General features: G+C 42.7%; 1 protein-coding gene across 1 annotated transcript in view; it reads right to left on the bottom strand.

Moving 5' to 3' along the window:
• Positions 1–871: 871 nt before the first annotated feature.
• LOC134539869 (actin-histidine N-methyltransferase) overlaps positions 872–23,038 on the bottom strand; it is a 28,865-nt gene continuing 6,698 nt past the window's right edge. The window contains exons 6-9 of the mRNA XM_063382214.1: positions 5,729–5,843; positions 4,895–5,222; positions 2,963–3,111; positions 872–2,477 (exon numbers count right to left, since the gene is read on the bottom strand). Coding sequence (XP_063238284.1) covers positions 2,349–2,477; positions 2,963–3,111; positions 4,895–5,222; positions 5,729–5,843 — 721 coding nt within the window. The 3' untranslated portion in view covers positions 872–2,348. The remainder of the gene's footprint in view (positions 2,478–2,962; positions 3,112–4,894; positions 5,223–5,728; positions 5,844–23,038) is intronic.

Here is a 23,038-nt window from a genome sequence, read left to right as displayed (position 1 = left end):
TTTTTTAAGTGGAAGTGTACAGCACCCATTAAAAACATATAATGTCTTAAATTATGGTAAGAAGAATTTTTCCATCACACACACTCATTTTGTATGTGCAGCTCAAATGTTTACTGTTACATGGACATGAGAGAAATCGTCCTCTTCTAAAAATAACTGTGCAACTGCGGTCTGATAACAAACCAAGGGTATGGGTTGGCGAGTTCTTTCCCTATTGCTGGATCGAAGAAACATAAACTTTATTGAATAGGCAATAAAAATATAAAGTACATAATGGAAGTATAGGAGCCAACATTTTTTATTGGATTAATTTTTTTATTTAACTTACATGCAGGTAAAAAGAATACATCTCTGTTCATGATAAGGCGAGACTTTTTTGACCGTTGCTTCAGCATATGTTTCGACTTTGTCACCAAGCTAGCTAATGTATGATATATATTTATTTTTGTTAAATTTTATGGCAGTGTGGGAATCAATTATCAGTTGGAAAACTCTTGGAGTGGGAAATAACTATTTCCCGCAGGAACTGGGGTGGGATTGGCAAAAAATTAAGTGAACATACATTGCTTACTAATTCTGTATAATAAAGATAGTTCCTGAAATATCATTTGTAAAATTAAGGCTTTCGAGTAGTTAGGAAGCCATCAACTTGAGTCTTCAAGGTGTAGTTCAAACTGTTTAGGTCAATATCTAAAATTTTAAACATGAAAGTTTATAATTTACGATGTGAATGTAAAAATTTAAGGCTCAGTTTGCAAGGAAAACTTTGGAAGTAGATAAAGATTAGAATATGTTAAGCAGTGTAGACAGTGCCACACGCGTAGGCAGTCTGTGATGTTGCAGCAGTCTTCATGAAGAACAAGATATATCATTATTAAACCAACAAATGTTATATTTCAATTCAACATACAACTTTATAAACAGCAAATGTCACCATAAGGTTATTTCTGACAGTACTCTCAACAACACGTAACATAACACTTGCAGTTAGTGCCAATGGTAGAAAACATGATCCTGAGCGATGGACATAATGGACACATTGGCAAGACTAGATTTATTTAAATATATACATACACAGTCTAACTTCCAGTAGCGGACACTTTCTAAAAACTGAACATCTCCTAACAATGGGCAACTTTCAAATCCCGGCTCTCAGATACTGGCTCTTATGAATCTAACAACTCTGTTTAGCAGACATTCTAAAAAACTGACATGGTTACCAACATTCCACATTGTTTGTTTTTTTTATCCTCTCAACGTGCACACATCGCTACTGCATTACAACTGCAATTTAAAAGTAAATTTTTGAATTGTTTACTTACAGTTAACATAATTGAAAAAATAAGCTTCTATTCATCTTGAAGACAATCTGAATATGCATACAGTCAAACCCCGTTGTTACGACCCTGTTTATTATGACCACCTCTTTTCGAGAAAACATAAAAATTATTTGTTAAATTGTTAAAAATTCAAAAGGAAATAAGTTGAAAATTGGTTTGAAGTGTGTTGTGCCACATTTCCCTCAGCGAGCGCTGCACTGCAGGCAGTGTAGACACTCCCTCCCTCACACAGATGGTTCCATGGCGTCTGGCACCCGGCAGCCAACCACTGTGGTGACACTAGCTCTTGGATCTCTCTTCGCTGTCATTACTGTTTGCTGACAACTTATTACCTTTTTTTTTTTTACTAGGATTCAGTTGCGCTTTAGAATTGATTTTGTGAACAGTTGTTGATAACTCACACATTTTTAACTACGTCTCAGAAACGTCATCTCGTACATCAAAAAAACATTTGTGTGATCAATGTCCACAAAAGAATACTTCGAGTTAGTGAGCTAGAAAGTAAAACTGATGTGAGAAACAAACAAAGCTTGATGGCTTTCTATGTAGAGAGTGTCAATATACTCAACTAGTAATCGAGAAACACCTTTTTTTAAAACCTGTTCTTTACATAAAATCAAAGTCATACATATTTAACTATAACAATCTAATCCTCAATAGAGGACACTTTTCCTTTCCCCATGGCTGTCCGCTACTGAGAAGTCTGACTATCTTATGTGTTAGTAGAACACTGCAAGCTTATTTATTACATTTACACATGCTTGAAAAATGAGTTTAAATTTTAAATTTTTTCTGCTGATTTCTGAAAGAAAAAAAAAAGTAGCAATCCCTCCCGAGAAATGTTTCAAGGTACCTAACTAAAACATTAATTTTTATGAACTGGAAAAATTTCACTGTTAAATTGTGGGTGAGGTGCAGAGGAACGGAAGCTTGTGCGACGAAGAGACTCGGTACATCGCCATGCTCGTAACCGCGCGTTGGGGCGCGGACCGGCAGATGCGCGGCCGGTCAGGCCTTCAGGCGCTGCTGTGCGTACTCGACGGCGCTGTGCAGGATGGTCTTCTCTGCCGCGCGCATCTGAACGGCCAGGCGCTTGCACGGGGCCAGCCCCGGTGTGCCCAGCAGCACGGTGTCTTCCTGCAAGCACGGCCCCCCCTCACACACGCACTTGCACGACACTGGTGCACTTCTGGTCTGTTTACATCTCTGACACAGAATTAAATATTATAAGTAAGCAATGTTAGCAGGGGTGCAACAACTAAATTTCAAAAGGGATGGGGGGGCAATATACCTATTTATAAAGCATCATCGATCCCTCCTATTGAAGTGGGGGGGCCCGGGGGTCGTCCCCCGGGAAAATTTGTATTTCAAGGTGGAAAATGGTGCTATTTAAGCAGATTACTATCTAAAAATTGATTACACAGCACTTTCTTTGCCCCCGTTTGCCCCCACTTCAAGGTTTCAGAGGGGGGGACAAAATATACTTGCCCCCCCCCCCCCCCCTGTTGTGCGCCCCTGAATGTTAGCAAACTAAGTGAAAATATTTAAGGCCAATTTAAAAAACTTAATGAATAATAACAATTGCACGGATGAGTGCCGCTAGTTGAGATGAAGTACGCTACCTGCAGGGAGGTGGGGTAGGCACTCAGCAGCAGGTTGATGCGCGCCAGCAGGAAGCCCCAGGCACGGGCCTCCACCTCCGTGTCCACCGCGCAGTCGGGGTACACCAGGTCGCAGCTGCGCGCACACTCCAGCCAGTGGTCCAGGTGCTCTGCACACAGCACCCGCCCCTTCCCGCTGAGCCCTGGTCCACGCTGGCTCACATCTCCCGTGTTCAAAACCCCACTTGCCATCGGTTGTTTGTATTAGGTCATTAGGACCAATAAATAAACATTATTTAACAATGAGTTAGCAAGTTAGTAAATCAACATAATTTTTTCACAATTAACTAGAAGCCTAGTGAATTAGCATAAAACTATTTTTTTTTTTTTTTTAACTTCCCAGATCTTAAATTATTTAGACTTTACACTACTTTTCTATGGCCCTTTACAACACACTTCAAACATAGATTGCCTTCTCTTTACTCTTATCTTCATTTTATATGATTTGCCATAGTTATTTCAAAAGTTATAAAGTAAAGCAATGGTATAACTAAAGAGCTGTGCTCCGCAGGAGCATGCGAGCGCCAGGGAACGATAGAGAGCGCTAGGGAGTGCCAGGGAGAGCCAGGGAGTGCCAGGGAGCGCCAGGGAGTGCCAGAGAACACTAGAGGAGCGCCAGAGAGCACTAGGGAGTGCCAGGGAGAGCCAGGGAGTGCCAGGGAACGCTAGGGGAGCGCCAGAGAACGCCGGGGAACACTAGGGAGCGCCAGGGAGTGCCAGAGAACACTAGAGGAGCGCCAGAGAGCACTAGGGAGTGCCAGGGAGAGCCAGGGAGAGCCAGGGAACGCTAGGGGAGCGCCAGAGAACGCCGGGGAACACTAGGGAGCGCCAGGGAGTGGCAGAGAACACTAGAGGAGCGCCAGAGAGCACTAGGGAGTGCCAGGGAGAGCCAGGGAGTGCCAGGGAACGCTAGGGGAGCGCCAGAGAATGCCGGGGAACACTAGGGAGCGCCAGGGAGCACCAGAGAACACTAGAGGAGCGCCAGAGAGCACTAGGGAGAGCCAGGGAGCACCAGGGAACCGCCAGGGGAACGCCAGGAACCGCCAGGGGAGCGCCAGGGAACGCCGGGGAGCGCCAGAGAACGCCGGGGAACACTAGGGAGCGCCAGGGAGTGCCAGGGAACGCTAGAGGAGCGCCAGGGAACGCCGGGGGAACGCCAGGAACCGCCAGGGGAGCGCCAGGGAACGCCGGGGAGCGCCAGAGAACGCCGGGGAACACTAGGGAGCGCCAGGGAGTGCCAGGGAACGCTAGAGGAGCGCCAGGGAATGCCGGGGAACACTAGGGAGCGCCAGGGAGAGCCAGGGAACGCTAGGGGAGCGCCAGAGAACGCCGGGGAACACTAGGGAGCGCCAGGGAGTGCCAGAGAACACTAGAGGAGCGCCAGAGAGCACTAGGGAGTGCCAGGGAGAGCCAGGGAGTGCCAGGGAACGCTAGGGGAGCGCCAGAGAACGCCGGGGAACACTAGGGAGCGCCAGGGAGTGCCAGAGAACACTAGAGGAGCGCCAGGGAGCACTAGGGAGAGCCAGGGAGAGCCAGGGAACACTAGAGAAGCGCCAGGGAACACTAGGGAGCGCCAGGGAGTGCCAGGGAACACTAGAGGAGCGCCAGAGAGCACTAGGGAGTGCCAGGGAGAGCCAGGGAGTGCCAGGGAACGCTAGGGGAGCGCCAGAGAACGCCGGGGAACACTAGGGAGCGCCAGGGAGTGCCAGAGAACACTAGAGGAGCGCCAGGGAGCACTAGGGAGAGCCAGGGAGAGCCAGGGAACACTAGAGGAGCGCCAGGGAGCACTAGGGAGCGCCAGGGAGTGCCAGGGAACACTAGAGGAGCGCCAGGGAGCACCAGGGGAACGCCAGGGAGCGCCAGGAAACACTAGGGAACGCCAGGGGAACGCACCTCGGCGCATACTGAAGACGCGCAGGAAGGCCAGCAGGCGGCCGTCCACGGGCTCGGGCCCCGCCCTCAGGCAGAAGTCCCCGGCCGCGGGCAGCCCCACGCGCGCCAGCAGCTCTGAGCGCGCGGCCTGCAGGGGATCGGCCCGGCTCACGCCCAGCTTCAGGCGGAGCGAGTCGTGCTGGTTGTCGGGCTGCACGAAGCCGTTGTGCACCAGGAAGTCGCAGTTGGAGCGCGCGCCGTAGAAGATGAAGAGCTGCTCGCCCGCCTCGAAGCGGCGGAACGCCGTGCACTCGGTGCGGTCCAGCTCCGCGGAGAAGGTGGTGGACAGCTGCGGAGCACAGCGTCTCACAACCACACACTGAAGATATACTGCACGTATGCATCAGTTAAGCAATTATTGACAATCCTCAACGTGCATGTCGCACCAGCATCTTTCATGAGAATATTTTGATATTGCAAACATTGCCTATATTGAAGTACCGTAAAACGGGGTGAATAGGAACAGCGGGGTGAATAGAAACGGTCCACTTAGAGATTCAGAAAAACTAAATCTTCAATTAAAAAATCATTCTTAACAATGTTGGAAAATTACTTTAAAAATATAAGGATTAAAAATTAATGGTTTTATTCATAAATACCTTCTTAGCAGACTGTTTCTATTCTGTCCGCTGTTTCTATTCGCCCCGTTTTACGGTACTTAAAAATGCAATACATGATCAATAAATATAATATGCAATGTATTTCAAATATTTCAATATTATGCAATATTTAAATATCCTGACACATCGCTCGGTCCCAACTAGGAGAAGTGAAGAGCTATTGTTCCCGGCTCACCTGGCCGTTGTCGTGGTTGCACATGTCCCACAGGGGGATCAGCGCGTACTCCATGCCCGAGCCGTCCGCGCCCGGCACGAAGTTCTGGCGAGTCATCACCGTGGACACGGCCCAGCTGCAACACCAGGAGCAGATCACATCTTGGTTAGTCACCTCTCTCATCATTCCGACGCGATAACGTCTTGTAAATCGATGAGCGCCGGCTACACGCACGAAAAAAAACATGACTCATTGTCACGTTCCGCCTGAGCCGAGCGTGCAAGAACCGGCCCAAACCACCGTGAGAGAGAAAACCTTCTATAATATCAAACAGGTTGAGGTATGCAATTTTTCCATCGATGTTTTCTTATGACGTTATCGCGTAAAATTATCGTCCGTAAATCGACTTTACAGACAACCATCCCCCCTTCCCCCTTTTTTGTTGCGCATTTCTCTCGGAACCTGCGACAGTAGCGGATCCAGAGGGGGGGCTAAGGGGCTCAAGCCCCCTCCAAAAGCATCTGGGTCCACTATTTTTTTAGTGTTGGCCTTGATAAAGTCTAGCCTCAGCTGGGTCAAGCCCCTCCCAAACCAAAATCCTGGATCCGCCATTGACCTGCGAGACTTTGTTTATAGCTTCCTGAGCCTCTTCGCTTAGCATTACGATGGGGAGCAGAGCGACCTCAGAGATGTGGATGAGAACCACAACACAAATTCCAACTCAGCGCAGCTTTTCTCGCGCCTGCTTCAACCGACACGTGGTTATCGACTTGAACAAAAGAACTAGCGAGTGTTGAGCGCTGACACGCGGGGCTCCACGCCAGCCTTGCACGGCCAGGAGGCTGCTCGGGGTGCTCCCGACAAGCATCTACTTCTACCCTGCGAGCCCTCCTAGTGTCCAGCTACAGCTACAGCTACAAGGTCTGCCGGTCTGGCTGCATGGCCTCCCGATAGTCGACACAGGGCGGGACGCCTGCTCGCCGGACAATGCGAGGAATATACACAACAACAGCGGCGTAGCCAGGGGGGGGGGGGTGGTTAGGGGTTCAAATCCCCCCCCCCTTTAGCATCAAATCTTTAATTAATTTCTTATTCATCACTCAAACAAATTTCATATTAAAATTAATAAGATTTTTACCATTACAATATTTAAATTTAAGTACCGAAAACTGCTAAAGTAGCACTATTTTACACCTTAAAATCCAAATTTTCCCGGGGGGGAGGACCCCCGGACCCCCCGCTTTAATACGGGGGGGGGCGTCATGCTTCTTAACACCCCCCCATACACAAATCCTGGCTACGCCACTGCACGAGAAGGAGGCTGCATCCTCAACAGTCGACCCCTCAACTGCACAATCGCTTGTATTATCTGTTGTCTTAGACTCTGATCAAGTGCCTGGGCTGACGCGGGTTCGGGGAGGGAGAGTAGGGCCCCCGACTGCCCGAGGGCTGCGGGGAGAGAGTGGCCGGAGAGAGAGTGCCGGGCTCCCGGGCTCCCAGCAGTCGCGGAGACGCAGACCAGCGGCGCAGACGCTCCGGCTGCACCAGGTGAGACACTCCCCTCCTGCCTCGAGGACACCGCAGCGACTCTTGAGACCCACTTCAGGCTTGTTTTCAAACTCGCGTACTAACATTTCAATCACGAATAAAGATTCGTCTGAACATGGTCTGCTTTGGTAATACCTAATATAATGGGCGTAGATCCCGGTCTGGGGGAGGGGGGGGGGGACTGCTGAAATTAAGCGTGACTGTAAAACGGGTGTCGGTTAATTTCACGTGCAAAACTCTCACCCCCTCCCCTTCCCCCCTGGATATTCCCCAAGAGTCCCCCTTAAGAATCATACAAATTTGTGCCCGTGCCTTAGATCATTCCACAAATGATTAGAGCTTAATGAAACTAAGTTGTATGTGTTCAAACATACAATCGTAAATAAGGTTATGCTTCACATAACCCGTAGCAACTTACTTAATTAATATATCGTAGCAATGTTTTTTTTTTTTAAATATTATACACGATGATAAATAAGTTAGTCCCTGTCCCTTAAATCACCACACGCTGAACACCGCGAACAACACAGCTGCAGACAACCAGCAGACTCCCTCTGGAGCAGAGCAGAGCAGGGCAGAGCAGGGCAAGCCCCGACAGTCCCGAGGTCAGCGGACCTCTGTTCCTCGCGAAGCCACGACAGCTCTAGCCCTTCAATACTCGTTTTCATTACATCCGTCGGCTACAATACAGAACCTCAGAATTAAAAACTTTCCAAAGTGAAACGCCAAGGTTACTGGCTTCACGAATATTCATGTATATCGGAGACACGTGTACGTAACTTCAACAGAACGTTAAAGAAGGCGAGCGCGACATTCTTCAGGGCGTCACGTGGCCGACACAACTTCAGGGGCCCGCCTGGTATTTATCAGTGAGGCAGTCATACAACTGAGCCGGGTGCTTAAAGCCTACATTACCCTGAAAACACGAGGTTCAACTATTTTCACTTTCATTAAACTGAAGTTTAAAAAAGACATACGGAAAGAGAACTACTCGGGCCCGCAGTGTGAACAGCCACCGCTCTGGTAGCGGTGGTAGCCTGGTAGCGTGGTAGCGTGGTAGCGGTGGTAGCGGTGGTAGCGGGAGCTTCTTCTGCAGCTCGGCACAGGGAGTGTGTGCCCGGTGGGTGGGACCTCGCTCAATCACAACACATCTGGATGACATTCTGCCAGATAAAAATACACCATGTCACGAAGTAACATTTTTAAAATTCTGTCAGTGACATAGTGACGCCAGGGCGCAGCTGCCTGTACTGTGTCTGTGTCTGTGTCTGTCTGTGTCTGCGGCGGGAGCGGTACTGTAACCACGAGTCTGTGAAGGAGGGTCCAGTACATTCATTACAGCTCTTATATTCATACGTTTTCTTTATCATTGAATTTGAAAATAAAGGTAACAGTCACAATAAAATCTCGGGGTATAGTAAGTAGGCTTTTAGAACTCCAAACGTTTATACACACGGAAATTTAAGCAAATGATTTTGCTTGAGAAAAGAAAACAGAACATTTTATAAATGCATAAATATTATCGTTATTAAATACGCGAATCACACGTTTCAAGTTTGTACTAATAACATGCATACTAACACGTGTGCAAACAGGCATTAAATATACACTACTCGCAACACAATTCCTGCTGCTTCCGTGTACGAGGCATGTCGGACTGTAATGGTATAATGGGGGAGAAAACGCATTATTGTAACCCACTGAGGATTACGAGTCATTCCAAAAGCAACCTTATGTAGCTAAGTTGCTATAATTTTTCTTCGCTGCTTGTATATTCTTGTAATGCTTGACGGGAGGGTCCGGGCTCCCCCCCCCCCCCCCCCTTTCGGGCGAGGTGGGAACAGGCGGCGGGAACAGAGGCTGCAATTATTCCAAACCGGAAGCAGGCTTGCGAACCGGAACTGTTATGTAAACGTGGAAAGTGCGCGGACTGTGCTCACAATTCAAGCAAACAGCCGCAACTCAATCATATAACTGGCGCTCTTATTTTCTTTGGAAATCAGCGAACTATGCGGTATTTATTAGCAACCTAACAACCTAAATGTCGTTAACGTTTCGAAAGTAAATATTGGCAACCTTGATTTTTTTTTGTGTGTTGGTTCGTAGCTACGAATATTTAGTTTAAATGTTCTATCTTTTGTTCCAAAAATTATAAACCGCATAGCCACAAGGTATGAGTGTTGAAAATCATAATTGCAAAAAATACACACGAGCTCATGTTTACACATGTGTACATGACAGCCATGCCTATTTCATTGCTGCCAAGATAATTCAACCTTGTCAGAAATTATTCCCAAGTATAATATTTTGCCATTACACTCAATACGCCACTCTGTTAATACACCATTCCATAAATTCTGAACTAAGAATGTTTCTATAATTACTATTTTATTTAAGTAATTATCTTAAAGAAATTTCTATGTTTTTTTCTTTATAATTAAAACCTAATTTTTGATGTTGACATTTCTCAAGCGCGCAGTTTTCTTAGTGGCCACACTCCGCCTCAGCTGAGCCAGGGCTTGTTCTGGTCGAACTACGGACTGCCACCAGTCACGTGACAGCTGCCAGCCTCGGGGGGCGTGGCTCCATGCTCGGAGACACTAACATAGCATACTTCTATCTCGGCCAATTTGTGCGGAGGTTCCAATCAGCATTGCTTGTTACGCATTGCAGCAACTTTTGTCACCAGACATACCGTAAAACTGGGTGAATAGAAACAGTCTGTTCAGAGAACCATTAAAACCCTAATTCTTCCATACAAATCACTCTTAAAGTCAGCAAATAACCTACAAAATATAAAAATTTTAAATTAATGATTTTATTCATAAATATTTTTTTTAGCGGACTGTCTATATTCACCCCGTTTTACGGTCTGCTATGTGAGATGTGCCCGGTTTAAAAGTTAGAAAACTATTCATAGTTAAATTTTTCTGCCTCACTAACACTCACTAAATGTTTACTTTATGGGTTTCTACAGCTGCAGAACATAAATAGTTTGTCTCATTTGAAACATAAATCTTCATTAAAATCAGAAAACAGCAATGGCAGTTTAAGCCAAGTCTCTCTCCCCCCTCCCTCGACAAGTGAAACACAAATGATAATACACGCGACCTTCCTGCCCACCCACACTGACACGTGCAGTTCGAGTGCTGGGTCGATGCTGCACTGTCAGCCCCGACATCCAGCTCATTCATACATAACTGAGCTGACAGCCCACTTCCGTCACGCAGGTCGCTGGGCCCCTACACTTGCACAGCACAGTGAGCTGGCGATGCTGGTGCACTGTGATGCTTGCTTAGCACTGGACAACTTACATGCTCTATTAAAAAAAAAAAAAAACTAGACTGAATACAATTAACAGCCCGTATATCACATCTTAAGAGTCAACACCTGTTTATTTTCTCCAAACTCTTTATTTTAATTGTACTGGTCGGGAAGGGTGCAGGCTTGGGGAAGACTGAGTGCATCTCCCAAGGGGAGGCACGACTTGCGGATAAGACTCGGTGTGTTAGCATCGCACCTCCAGGGTGTTCACCCCTCAGAATAATACAGCACACCGGCCAGCCAAGCTCCAAGGGAAAACAGTATTTGTTTGCCAAGCATATACTCAAGTTATAATTCTCACTGATAATTTTTTTTTAAAATAATTAGAAAAATAATAAATCTACTGATTACAAACACTATTAATTTAAATATAAATCACTTTATTTATTTTTTCTTTAGTAGATATTACTTGATATTTAAATTACAGTAATATTTCATTATTTCAAATATATAATAATAACAGGTATAATAAAAATAGCTATAAATAAATTTTTTTACAACTCTTGTCATTAAAATGTAATTAAAAGTTTTCAAATTTCAAAATATACAATATATTTGGTTGAAACCAGTTTTGACCTAACATATAGCAGTTGCATTGGTTATTGTTTCTATGGTTTCTATTAAGAAGGACAATGGGGTAACTTCTTTTGCTTACCCCACTATTGTATATAATTTTTCTACAGTTTAACATTCATTAATATACAAATCTAACTTTTAATTATTATAAGCACTATTTAAACTATAACTAAACCCATTATTATTTTATATTTGAAAGATTAAATTATTACTGCAATTTAAATCTCCAGTTAATATCTAATAAATAAAATAAAATTATCGGTACTTATCTGTTATCTACCATTGAATAAATCGATCTTCGCACGTACCGACTATATTATGATACATCAATATTGATTGATTTTATAATCGTTATAAATCTATAATTTATAGGTTGATATTACAAATCCAAACATGTTCATCTTTTCTTTACAGACTCGTAAAATGATTTAATGTAATTTAAAACTGTAGCAAATGTCTTTACCTCGTAGCTGTGTTCGCCACATGAATTCATCGAAGAAAGATGTCAAGAATTCCCTTTTTGTTCCTCTTCTCTTTTTGTTGCCCCTTTTCACGGGGACCCTGAATCTTTCAATTGTTTGAGTGTGTTGTAGCGTTTGCGGTTCCACGAAGTTGTAACTATGAATCACAGTATAATGTATATAACCCTCACGCGAAATGTTTCTGTATGCACTCCAATAATCACTTACAATTATAGAGCCAGGTATATTATTTTTTTTACAATTTAGTGGCAAGAGTAATTTGAGATTTGTTTGGAACAGGCGTTAAACAACAATCATTAGTCTCTCAGCAAAATCCGCCAAAGACGCACTGTTCAGGTAACACTACCTGCGTTATTTCTTCTCTTGGAATACAAGGTTTCATCAATTTTGACGTAGAGGCCATTTCCTCCCTTTGAGTTTTTTCCTGTTGCATTCATCACACGCAAACCTCATGCATATAATTGCTGTAGTCAACAAAAGCTTAAATGCACATGTTCAACTCTTTATTTCAAAATGATGCATTCATCAGTTCTTTTGATCAACAGTAAATACACAACACAATCGTCTCCAATGATAACTAAGATCCCTCCAGCCAGTTTCCTTTCCAAACACCAAGTTCACAACATTGCATAGTGCATCCATTTTATGACTTTTCCAAATGACAAGTACATTTTGTGGTTATTACTGCAGAAATTTTTGGAAGGAATTATCACATAGCGTTGGAAAAAAAATAACTGCTTGTTTTTCATTTGTAATAAGTCTACACAATTTTCTAAAATCAAAAATTTCACTCACTGTCACTGAAATACAGAAACAAACAACATCTCATCATTCAGAACAACGAATTGTGAAACAGCGATAATGGAATGGGAAGGAATATCGATATACCGAAGTATCGATACATTTTTCAGGGGGGAATATAACAGATAAGAACCAATTTATCTACATTTAAATTAATAATATTTCTAAACAGTGTATATATATATATATATTTTTTTTTTTTTGTTATTAAAACCGTATAGTAATCGTTATTTGAGAATTGTAATCCGAGAGTCTGAGCGACCAGTACGATACCACCCAGCCCGCTGCACCGCTGGCCGGAGTGAAACTTAAATAGTGTACGAACCGTGCGTACATTTTCAAAGGATTTTTTCTCAGAATTGGCTGGCCAGTGTTCTTCATTATACTAAGGGACGAACACCCTAAAGGTGCACTACTAATACACTGAGTCTCATCCCGAAGTGAATTTCCCAAATAATGCCCTCCCCTTGTCAGGCCAAAGCCTCTATGCCTCATTGTGCAGGGTCTAAACCATGCAGGAATGGAAACATACACTGTGTGTCTCAATTGGCAGGGAAGAAGTGCTTATCTTGTACTGGCTGAAGACATGGACCAATCAAAAGATGTTTTCAGACGAAGCAAGGTCGGATGCTATTTTCACATATTTATTTATTTTGCTTAACTTAACAAAACTGTTTGAACTAAAAATAATTTGACATATTCATATTCATACTCTGTCCTATTAATATCTTTAAGCATTTAAATTTCTTGCAATGATCCTAGTCAGTATTTAGGCAATAAGTAAAAATAAATGAAAAATTTATAAATTAACAATTTATAATACGAAAATATGGAAATTACATATAAGAAATAGGAATCATTCCTCTAAAAATTTCTATAAAATAATATTTGATCATGTGTCACATTACTATAATCTTGAAACATTTTGCTTCTTTATCATATATTATGAATCAAAATGATCACACAAATGTTAAATCGCACACAAGTATTTTTAATATATTATTAAATGCTAACTAGCCTCAATACTGTTAAGCCAATTGTATTATCTATCTATACGATAGCCTAGTTCAACCTTAAACAGCAGTCACAATGCTAAAATTTCACAGTACATATTCCTATTACTTTAACCACAAACAAGAAAAAGTATAAACCAAAATATGATAATGTATATTCTTCATTTATATGTTAACCAGTTCCTCCACATATTTAGAGTCTAGGGTTATTTACAGCAGCCTCATGCTTCTTATTCAATGACATGACTGATTATTATATATCCTTGGTTAAACCACGTTTACGGTCTCTCAAATCACTTATTTAATTGCCCCTATGCTATACGCGCATATTACTTCTGTTGCCTTAGTTCTTGATTTGTTCCTGTATGTTATCCATACCATCACTCCTCTTGTCTGTCATCCACACTGTAACTCAATGACACATTAGCATCTTCGAAGGCACAGATACAAATTGCCAAATTAGCATTCTTTTAAATCAGATTAATATCTGCAATATATAAGAAAACTACAATTGACAATAACTTATTTAAACTATTAAGAGCAAAATTTATAAATATTATAAACCTTTTTGCATTCACTGCCAAGATTGAAATAACAGTGTTGAAATAAAAATAAATCTTCTATAAAAACAATATTTTAAACTTGTACTTATTCCTCATGTTTTAATTTTGTAAAATATTTTCTTGGAGGTTCTATTTCATTTCATTGTTTAATCATCATCAATATTAAATAAATAACGATTTTTAAAATAAAATAATCAGTTGCAACAGTTGAAGCCTGGCAACTGGTACGTAAATTCAGCAATCCCATTTTCCATATGGTACCACTCTCTTGTCTCCACAGAGTGTTCCAGCATGTGGGGCGTCGTGGCAGGCCTGCTTCTAGTGGGGGCCGGCACCTGCCTGCAGTCCGAACAGGAGCCAGACGCCAGCGTTGGGCGGCCGCTGCCCCTCCGCGCACAGGTACCAACCTGCCCTCGGCCCCCTTCCCTACTACTTCATGCACAACTCAACAACATCCTCACTATTTAAAAAAAAATCAAAAGATTGCAGACCTTCACGAGATGATAATGCTGTATAAAAAGGGCAACACTAGGTGAATGTTAACAGTAATTTTAAAAAAATCTTAAATGTTTCTTTCTTAAACATAGTTTTTATCCCTCTAAAGCTTTTCAAAAATAACACAAAAATTTACTTTTAAAAACTTAACAATTTACATAATAATACCTACTTACTAGTGAGCAAATATAGAATAATAATAATTTTCAATTTTTCACACTTTCATATCATAGAACGTTTCAATTATAGAATCAAAATTTAAAGTCCGTGCAAGTCTTGATTCAGTACACAGTGTTCCTAAACCTTTAAGTCTTTTGACCCGTTGCTGATCTCAGGCAATTCTTTATTTTGCTTAGTACACTGAAAGATCTTTCTGCTTAAGTAACAGAAACAGTAGTCGGCAGAATATGCGCAGTTCAACACACATATCCAGAAATAATTTACCAAATTTTTTTGAACATATTTAGAGGCTGCAGAGTAGGTTTATAAATGTTTGTCTTTTAAATCACTAAAGATACTTCACTTATTTTAAGTCTGTGCATAAGTCTGTGTATATTTAGTATGTCACATTACTAATATTTTTAAGCTACACTATTGTTCAGCAATACACACCACTGTTTTTTTTTCTTTCCATTTTGGATCTTTGTTCTTACAGGTTTTTTGATTAACATCCCAAGCTAACTAAAGATTATTAGATTGAAAAAAAACACAACTGTATGTATGTATGTTTACATAACACGATTATGTTTCACCAACTGTATGCAACAGTCCGCCGCCAAGCGATAAGCAAGCTGCCACCTCATTTAGATTTAAAAAAAAAAATCTTATAGATATATTTTTGTCCCTGCTTGTAGTCTGTTATTATAGCTTTCTTCAACGCAGATTTGCTTGTATAAAGTTACCTTGGGCACGACTGTAAACGTGAAATGAGCACATCACATAACTTAAGGTTTTCAGTCTTGTAATCAACGTCCTGCTATCGGGGTGAATTAAAGCATTAAAAAGTCTTGACATGTAACCAGGTCCCCCTGGTGCCTGCCCCTCCTCTCGACGGCCATGTTAGTATGACAACCAAACATGCGGTTAAAGTGAAAAATAGTAAAATATTGATTAGCAATCATACTTGGAGCACATAATATAGAATTAGTTTATTGTGGGAGCATATAGTGTAAGTTACAGCAACGTGGAAACCAAGGGCGCAGACACGTTGTGCTGTGCTGATGCTTTGTTTCCAAGCCTGCCCTCGGCAGTAGTGCATACGCACCACGTCTGAAGCACATCTCAAACGTACATCCCCCTGCCATAGCAGCTTGTTAAGAGAACATTGTACGTTTTAATCTATTTCACCTTTAACTCAAATCAATGTATTAAATATTGTGCACACTACATGCATACTTATGTGCAAGTGTCTCATATTTATACATTTTTATAAATCACAAAACTGTAGAGAACCGTATCTGGGCAATATCAATTCACACTGCCACTGAAAGGAATTCGTAAGTACGTGCTGAGAATTTTAAACTCTTTTGGTTCCTTGAAATTATAATATATTGTCTGTGCCGAGAGCCAAATTCCTTATTTATCTCCTTTTGAAGTTTTGTTAAATATTTTCAGTCATTATTTAACTGGAAATTAATTTACTCTTTCTCTTTTTCAGAAATTCGAGAGAAATCAATGAGGAAAAAAAACATAATTTCACTAGTATTGAAATAATTAATTGATAGGATCGGTTGCACTCAGTAATAGAATTTTGAAGCTGAGTCGTGTTTCAAGTTGGTGTTGCCTTGAACTGGCACGGTGTGTGGTGCTGAGACAGCCTGTGGTGCGAGGGCGACAGCAACGCCGCGAGGAGAAACCAATGAAGCGAAGGGGAAAGCGAGCAGGAGGATGGTTTCACTCGACCCAGTTAGCAGCCACTCTCAATGTCTCGGCCAAGGTCGCGGCCGGGCCGGTGAGGGGGAAGGGGGGGGGGGGGTCGCCACGCTCCAGGGGAAAGCTGATCAGCTGTGTGAGAGCCGCGCTAACCACTGGGTTTCCCTGCGCCTTCTCTACCGAGTAGCTGAGTGGATGCACGCTTACTCTACCAGCACTGCTTCTGTATTGTTCAACTGTTGGAATAAGATTCTCTACAGTTTTGTAATTTACAGATGTGTGAACTCACGAATGGACAAGTATTGGCTATGAATAACACAGTACAACTTTCTTTACATTTATACGTTTCTCAAATGACTTTAAAAATTTTAGAGTCATTAACCAACAAAATATCTTAACCCGCCAATGGTCGCTAGGTTGCTACCTGGCTGGTCGCTAGCGAGCATTTTGCTCACCTTTCAACTTCGGTTTAAGATTATGATCTGATTGTTAGTTTATGCTGCAAAATGTCACGCATGCTGACAGCAAACATAATTTGAATTCAAATTATAATTAATTGTATTATCATCATCATTTATTGCTCCAATAACATAATTTTTAATTAAAAATATTATTAAAAACAAATACTATAATTTAAAAAAAGTATACATATTTATGGTTATCTAAGCTTAATGTTATTAAAATATCACCCAGAGCAATCAAGTCTACAACATTAAACCACGGTTAAAATAAAACATCTGACACTTTTGCTTTAAATTAGGAATAATGTTTAGTCTAATTTGTGCTAAATAATATTTATATAAATCCTGTTAAACTTTACATATAATAAAATAACACATTATAAAAATACAAATGTTAATAGCAGATACATATTGTAAACATACACTTAGTAAAAGTAAGTACACATAATTACAGAATACATAAATTTACTTATAGTCATATATAAAATACAAGATTTCATATAGTCTCAAATTACTCTCCCTCTTTTGCTTTGCATGTAGGACATTTATACAATGCATGTTCATTACAGATCTGTTTGTCACAAGAGGAGGCTACGTCTTCCTATTCGTCTTTGCTGAACTGAAGTAACATTTCTGTTGACCTGTATGTCTTGCTGTCTTCTCGGGTTTAGTTTTGTCAAATCCTGCTATTTTTTCATTATTTATCTTGAGGTGTCTGGCAGATTGGGGATGGACAATCGACTCATGATATGAGTCTTCAAAAATGCACATCTTGGTAATGACATACACATGATGGATTTGTAGATGATCTGAGACATGATGCCATTGATATGCATTGTTGAGAAATATAACTGCCAAAGGCTACCTTTTGCTTATTCTGGACCAAAAGTACTGACCTTTCAACTTGTCAACAACATCAACACCTCTTTTTGTCAAGTTATAAACGATTATAATTTATGGTATGTTGAGATATCTTGATTCTCTTAAAGGAATGTAGTGTCCAAAAGAGCAGTACATTTTTGTTTTTTGTAGGCACGTACGAAACTAAGGTACCAATTCGTAAATATGCAAAAATAATGCTCCTTTGTGGTGTCTCTTTTGTGTTGTTTAATACAGAGGAATTTCTTGTTTTTTATTTATACACAGAGTCTCGCAAGAGTTCCTCCTCCCCCCCCCCCCCCCCCCCACTTTTTGGTAAAGATCCTTCTTTTTTCATTTTTACACAGTCCTGCAACAGTTTTTTTTTTCTTTTGTAAAGCAGTCCTACCAGCTTTAATGATTGGAGCAGTAATGCAATTTAAAACACTGGTTGCTGTGTTTTCAACTTTGAATGGGCCATTGGGTTACGCACATTTGCACGAGGGGAACGCATTGACCTCACCTCGGTCTTGTCTTTTCACAGGACGGTAACTGGCGGCTCCCCGACATCATAAGCAGACTGTACTCTACTATATCTGTCGCATGTTCACAGTCACATTTTCAAGCCAACCAGATTTTTGCTGCACGGAGGAACACAACTAAAAAATTATAAAATAATTATTTAACTCAATACCCAACCAGAATGGGATGAAATAGAAAAAAATAAAAAATTTCTTTATTATTGTGGAATGAAGTGTAAAAAACAATTTCATTTCGTGTTTACAATACTATTATTACAGTAAGTCTTAAAAAGTATAAATATTTTTTTAAGGAATTTTTGGTTATTGGTTACATTATCATTATTGTTACTTCATTGAACAAAAAAAAAAAATGCTTTGAACATAATCCTAGCAGGGTTTTCCCCCAAACTATTCCTGTCATGTAAATTGATTGCAATATGCAACATTACAACAACACGTCGCAACTAACCACAACAGACAGTAAACTTGCCTGAACTCTGCAGAGTAGCGCATGAGAACGTTCGCCATGCTGCAATGCGAGGAGTCGCACACCTCCGCGAGGACACTCAAACACTCTCTCAAGGAAAGGCCCACAACTAACTGCTAACAGGCACCACTCTGACAGTGCACCAAACAATGTTAAAAAGTCAGCTAGAGGAAGCGAAAACTCTACTGCATTCATAGTTTTTAATCATAGTGTATTAAAAAAAAAGAGTGTGTGAAATGCTCACATAGCGATCGATGGCTAGTTAAAAGGGGTGCGTGTGCTGTTAACACTTGTTAGAAGGCTCACACACGTGGTTGTTGCAGGAGTGGGGGGTGCTGCCGCAGCCAATAGGGCAGCCCGAGCCCCTGGGAGAGGACGACGCAGCCCGGCCCTACCACGCCACCAGGTCAGCATGTCGGCGCTAACGCTGTGCTTCCGGCCTGCATGCGCCGGTTCACCTCCTCTTGATTTGGCCTCAGTGTTCATTCTTGGAGAGTTTTTCCTTTTGCAAATCTTTAGTGGGCTGAGCCACTTGAGCTTTCAAAATCGTGACCATGAAACGCGGTTGATAAACGTAAACGTCAAAGCCATGTTTTTATGGAAAAACGTTCTGTATATTTTTTAAGTTTTCTGCTTATTACAATTCATAAAGGCCAACCTATGGGCAGTGTGCAACGTATAAGCACCCCATCCAGAGATGACGTGTCGGTTAACGACAGCACAAATGAATGCAAGTCGTGTTGTCCGTAATACCTGTTTAAGTACATTGTTGGGTTTATCTGATTTGACACAGCAGATATTGGCTTGATCTCTGCGAGTTTTTGTTTTCATTTTTATTTCTTCATTTGCGTTCTAGAAATTTTTCCATGACAAACAATGCAAAACTGCAATGGCATGTATCCAAGAAAATGTATTAAATTAAATTCTTCCACATTCTTAACATTTCTAAACTGAAATATAATTTGAAATCACAGAAAAGTGGAGATCAAAATCAAACGATGAAGAAAATAATTTATTTAACACATCTTTAGACTTTTTTTAAAACTGGCAGCACAGAAGATATGAGTGACCTGAACTACGTCGTCATGGCGACCAACAAACGCAATGCGCAGGTTGCGGAGGCGTCGACGCAAGCGCATCCGGCCGTACGGCTGGGACTACGACGAGCTGCCAGCGCCAGTGCGACCAACCCGACCCCGCTACGACCTTGACGACACCCAGGAGCCCCTGCTGTTCCCGGAGGACCGGCCGTACAGGTGCTGCCAACCTCCCCCAGCTCCGGCCGAGAACTAACATCTGCTGGTCACTCGTGACGCAGGGGTGAACACTTTAACTGGTTGGGAAGGGCTTACAGTGTTTTATCACATAATCGTCATGTTTGTCCAGGTAAACTTATTTTCATAAAAACAAAACATATACTATGGAAAGTATGTTTAGTTAAAAAGTAAAGTATAAAAAACCACGCAAAAAATTTTAATTAATAAGTCAGGCAACAAAAATATGTTCAACTTTAAATAGAAAAACAAAAGACGTGACCCGAACTAACACATAACTATCGTCGGAGTACACACTAACCACATAACAGTGCGGGCTATCAAATGTAGTTTACTTGTCACTAGACACATCTCACGCGTTGCATGCAATTGGCGAGCTATCAATATCGATACAACCAAACATGAATGATGCCAACTAACACTGGCTACATTTTCACACGCAGCACACAACAGTGAGAAAGACAAACAGATAAAGATTATAACATTTAAAAATGTGTATAAATAAAATTTACACATTGAACAACTTTGTATTTCTGTTATTTAAAAAAGTAAGCTGTAATATCCGAATGAATAATAGATTCAAACTTTAAAATACATAATTTTATAAGGGGGAAAAACTTTATGGACAAAATTTTACATGGGGAAAAAATAATGTATATTGTGAGCAAATGGTTGGAATAAACAATTGACCATATTGGACAGGAAATCGTAATGTGCCAGTACATTTTAAACAAGTTTTACTGAAATTGTAATACTGTATTTACCCACTATAACTACCAAACTGCCTGACAGCGACATGAAAACCAATTGCTGTTGCATGGGGTTTTATTCTTCATGTTTACCACCTACACAAAGCACTCGGAAATCAACGACCGGACCCAAAACATAATGCTGTTTTTATATGAAAATTTTTTTCCAAATTTTTACGCGCTAAAATAACGGTGCAACAATTATGCAATAAAACTCAGTATTATTATTCTTCTACGAGTTTTAAAATATTAACTGCACAATTTCTTCATTACATATTTTAATCGTCACCCCACAGGACCTATGCTGTGCATGGGCTATGCTATCAACATTCGTGGCCTTGTGTAAAGTTTACACAATGTTTAGTCACATGTATGAAATAAACAGTTATTTCCTCCAAGCAATAAGATGCTGAAGCCTGTTAACTTGCCTCAGATTACATCAACATAGATAACATACTAAATATATTATTTATGCTTTGTGATGCCCATAATTTGGAATAACTATTCAAAATAAAAGTTAAAATATTTGTAGATACAGGATATTAGGATATGATAGTCTGAAATGGCATATATAAATTCCTGTTAATGTGTGATGCAGAGGAAAATTGACTGGCCACATGTTACTATTAGACCGCATAGATTTTGTAATATACCACTAATTATTATTAATTATTGCTATTTTGAGGACTTTGGGAACTAAACACTATGTCAAAATTTCTAATACTAGGTAAAATTAATTTAACAGTTCTGTTTAAATTCATAGTTTTAAGCAAAATCCAGTCTTAAACAATTCAACGACACGGTGTCATGGCTTCATATTCTCAACACACGCCACAAGCGTTCTGGCAGCGACACCGGACACAACTCTGGAGTAACGACTTCACATTCACGCAAGCTGCTGCATGAGGAGTAACAGGATAGTTACGGTTTAGTTGCACGTAACTGTAATATTCACAAATTCCTTAGCAGTTTTCTCACAACAAATTTGACCGCATTAACTAAAACTGTAATTGCATGAGCACGGTAGACCACGACTGGAATGAGAGACGTGCTTGCTTGCAGGGGCCAGCAGCGACGCCGGCGCCTGAAGCCACGCCCGAGGCTGGCTCTGCCCTCACCGGACGAGGAGCCCTGGGGGGACGACGCCCACCCCGCCTCGCGCCGGCGCCCTCCACTCGACGACTACGTCCCGCCCCCGCGCCCGCGCCCCAGGAAGCGACGGCCTCCGCCCCAGCCAAGCCTCGACGAGATACCTGATCAGCCTCTCAGCCGGGAGGTGATGATATACGGTGAAGACCCGGTGCCATCGCCCACCGCGGCCCCCGAAGAGGTTCCGCTCAGAGGGGCTGGGTACTCATCCACCACCACCACCACGGAGCGGGTCAACACCTTCCGGCCCTCCAAGCCCCGGAGAGCTACCACACCATCTCTGAGCTCGGAGGCTGTGCCTGCCAGCACCACGTCTCCCACCATGGACCCAGGTGATCTGCCACTCCCACCTGCCCCGGCAGCGACCAACACCTCCGGTATCAGCCACGGCTCCGTGGGTGTTCCCACACACAACTCTAGCGTGCACCCGAGAGTGTCTCTGGACGCGCAAGAGTCCTCCGACATAGACCCGGCACCGGGGCCGCCAGAGTCCGGACGACACGAAGCCACGCTGCCCCCGCCGGTGAAGATACAGCTGGACCCACGCATCAGGAGCATCGAAGAGTTGATCCAGAAGACACGGCAGTCACTCGGACCTGCCCTCGACACCCCAACAAGCGGTCACACTGCCAGTAACCACAACGAGCCCGTGAAGGAGACGATACCGCTGAGCACGTCTTCCTTGCCACCGATAACCGTCACGCCGCGGGCTCAGACCACCACACAGCAGGCCACGAGCGCAGCAGAGAGAGAGTCCACGCCACGGCCGCATCACGCCCGCAACGAGATCCTGGAGCTGCTGCAGTCGCAGGGGAGCTCCAGCAGACTGGCACGCATCCTCGCAGCACGCAACATGACGCTGGAGGAGCTGTTTGACCATCGCGAGCGAGGCTCCAGCCAGCTGCACCTGGCCGACATGTTCAGCAGCACGCGCCGGCCCGCCACCGGCAACTGCACCTCCGAGCGCCAGAGCCAGCGGAGCCCCGCGCCCGTCGCGCACAGGAACAAGTACTCGCCCTTGTGGGAGGCACTGCGGCCACACTTCACCGTGCGCGGGGAAGCCCGGCCGAGCGAGGAGCCCCGGGAAGCGGCGAGCGCCAGCTACGCCAGAGTGGACCTGGACGAGGGCCTCCCGTACGGAGAGACGGAGGGGAAGGT

The sequence above is a fragment of the Bacillus rossius genome, chromosome 16 (genome assembly GCF_032445375.1).
Source record: "Bacillus rossius redtenbacheri isolate Brsri chromosome 16, Brsri_v3, whole genome shotgun sequence".
Lineage (NCBI taxonomy): Eukaryota > Metazoa > Arthropoda > Insecta > Phasmatodea > Bacillidae > Bacillus > Bacillus rossius.
Note: the sequence above shows the minus strand (reverse complement) of the source record. Positions and strands in the feature narration are given on the sequence as shown.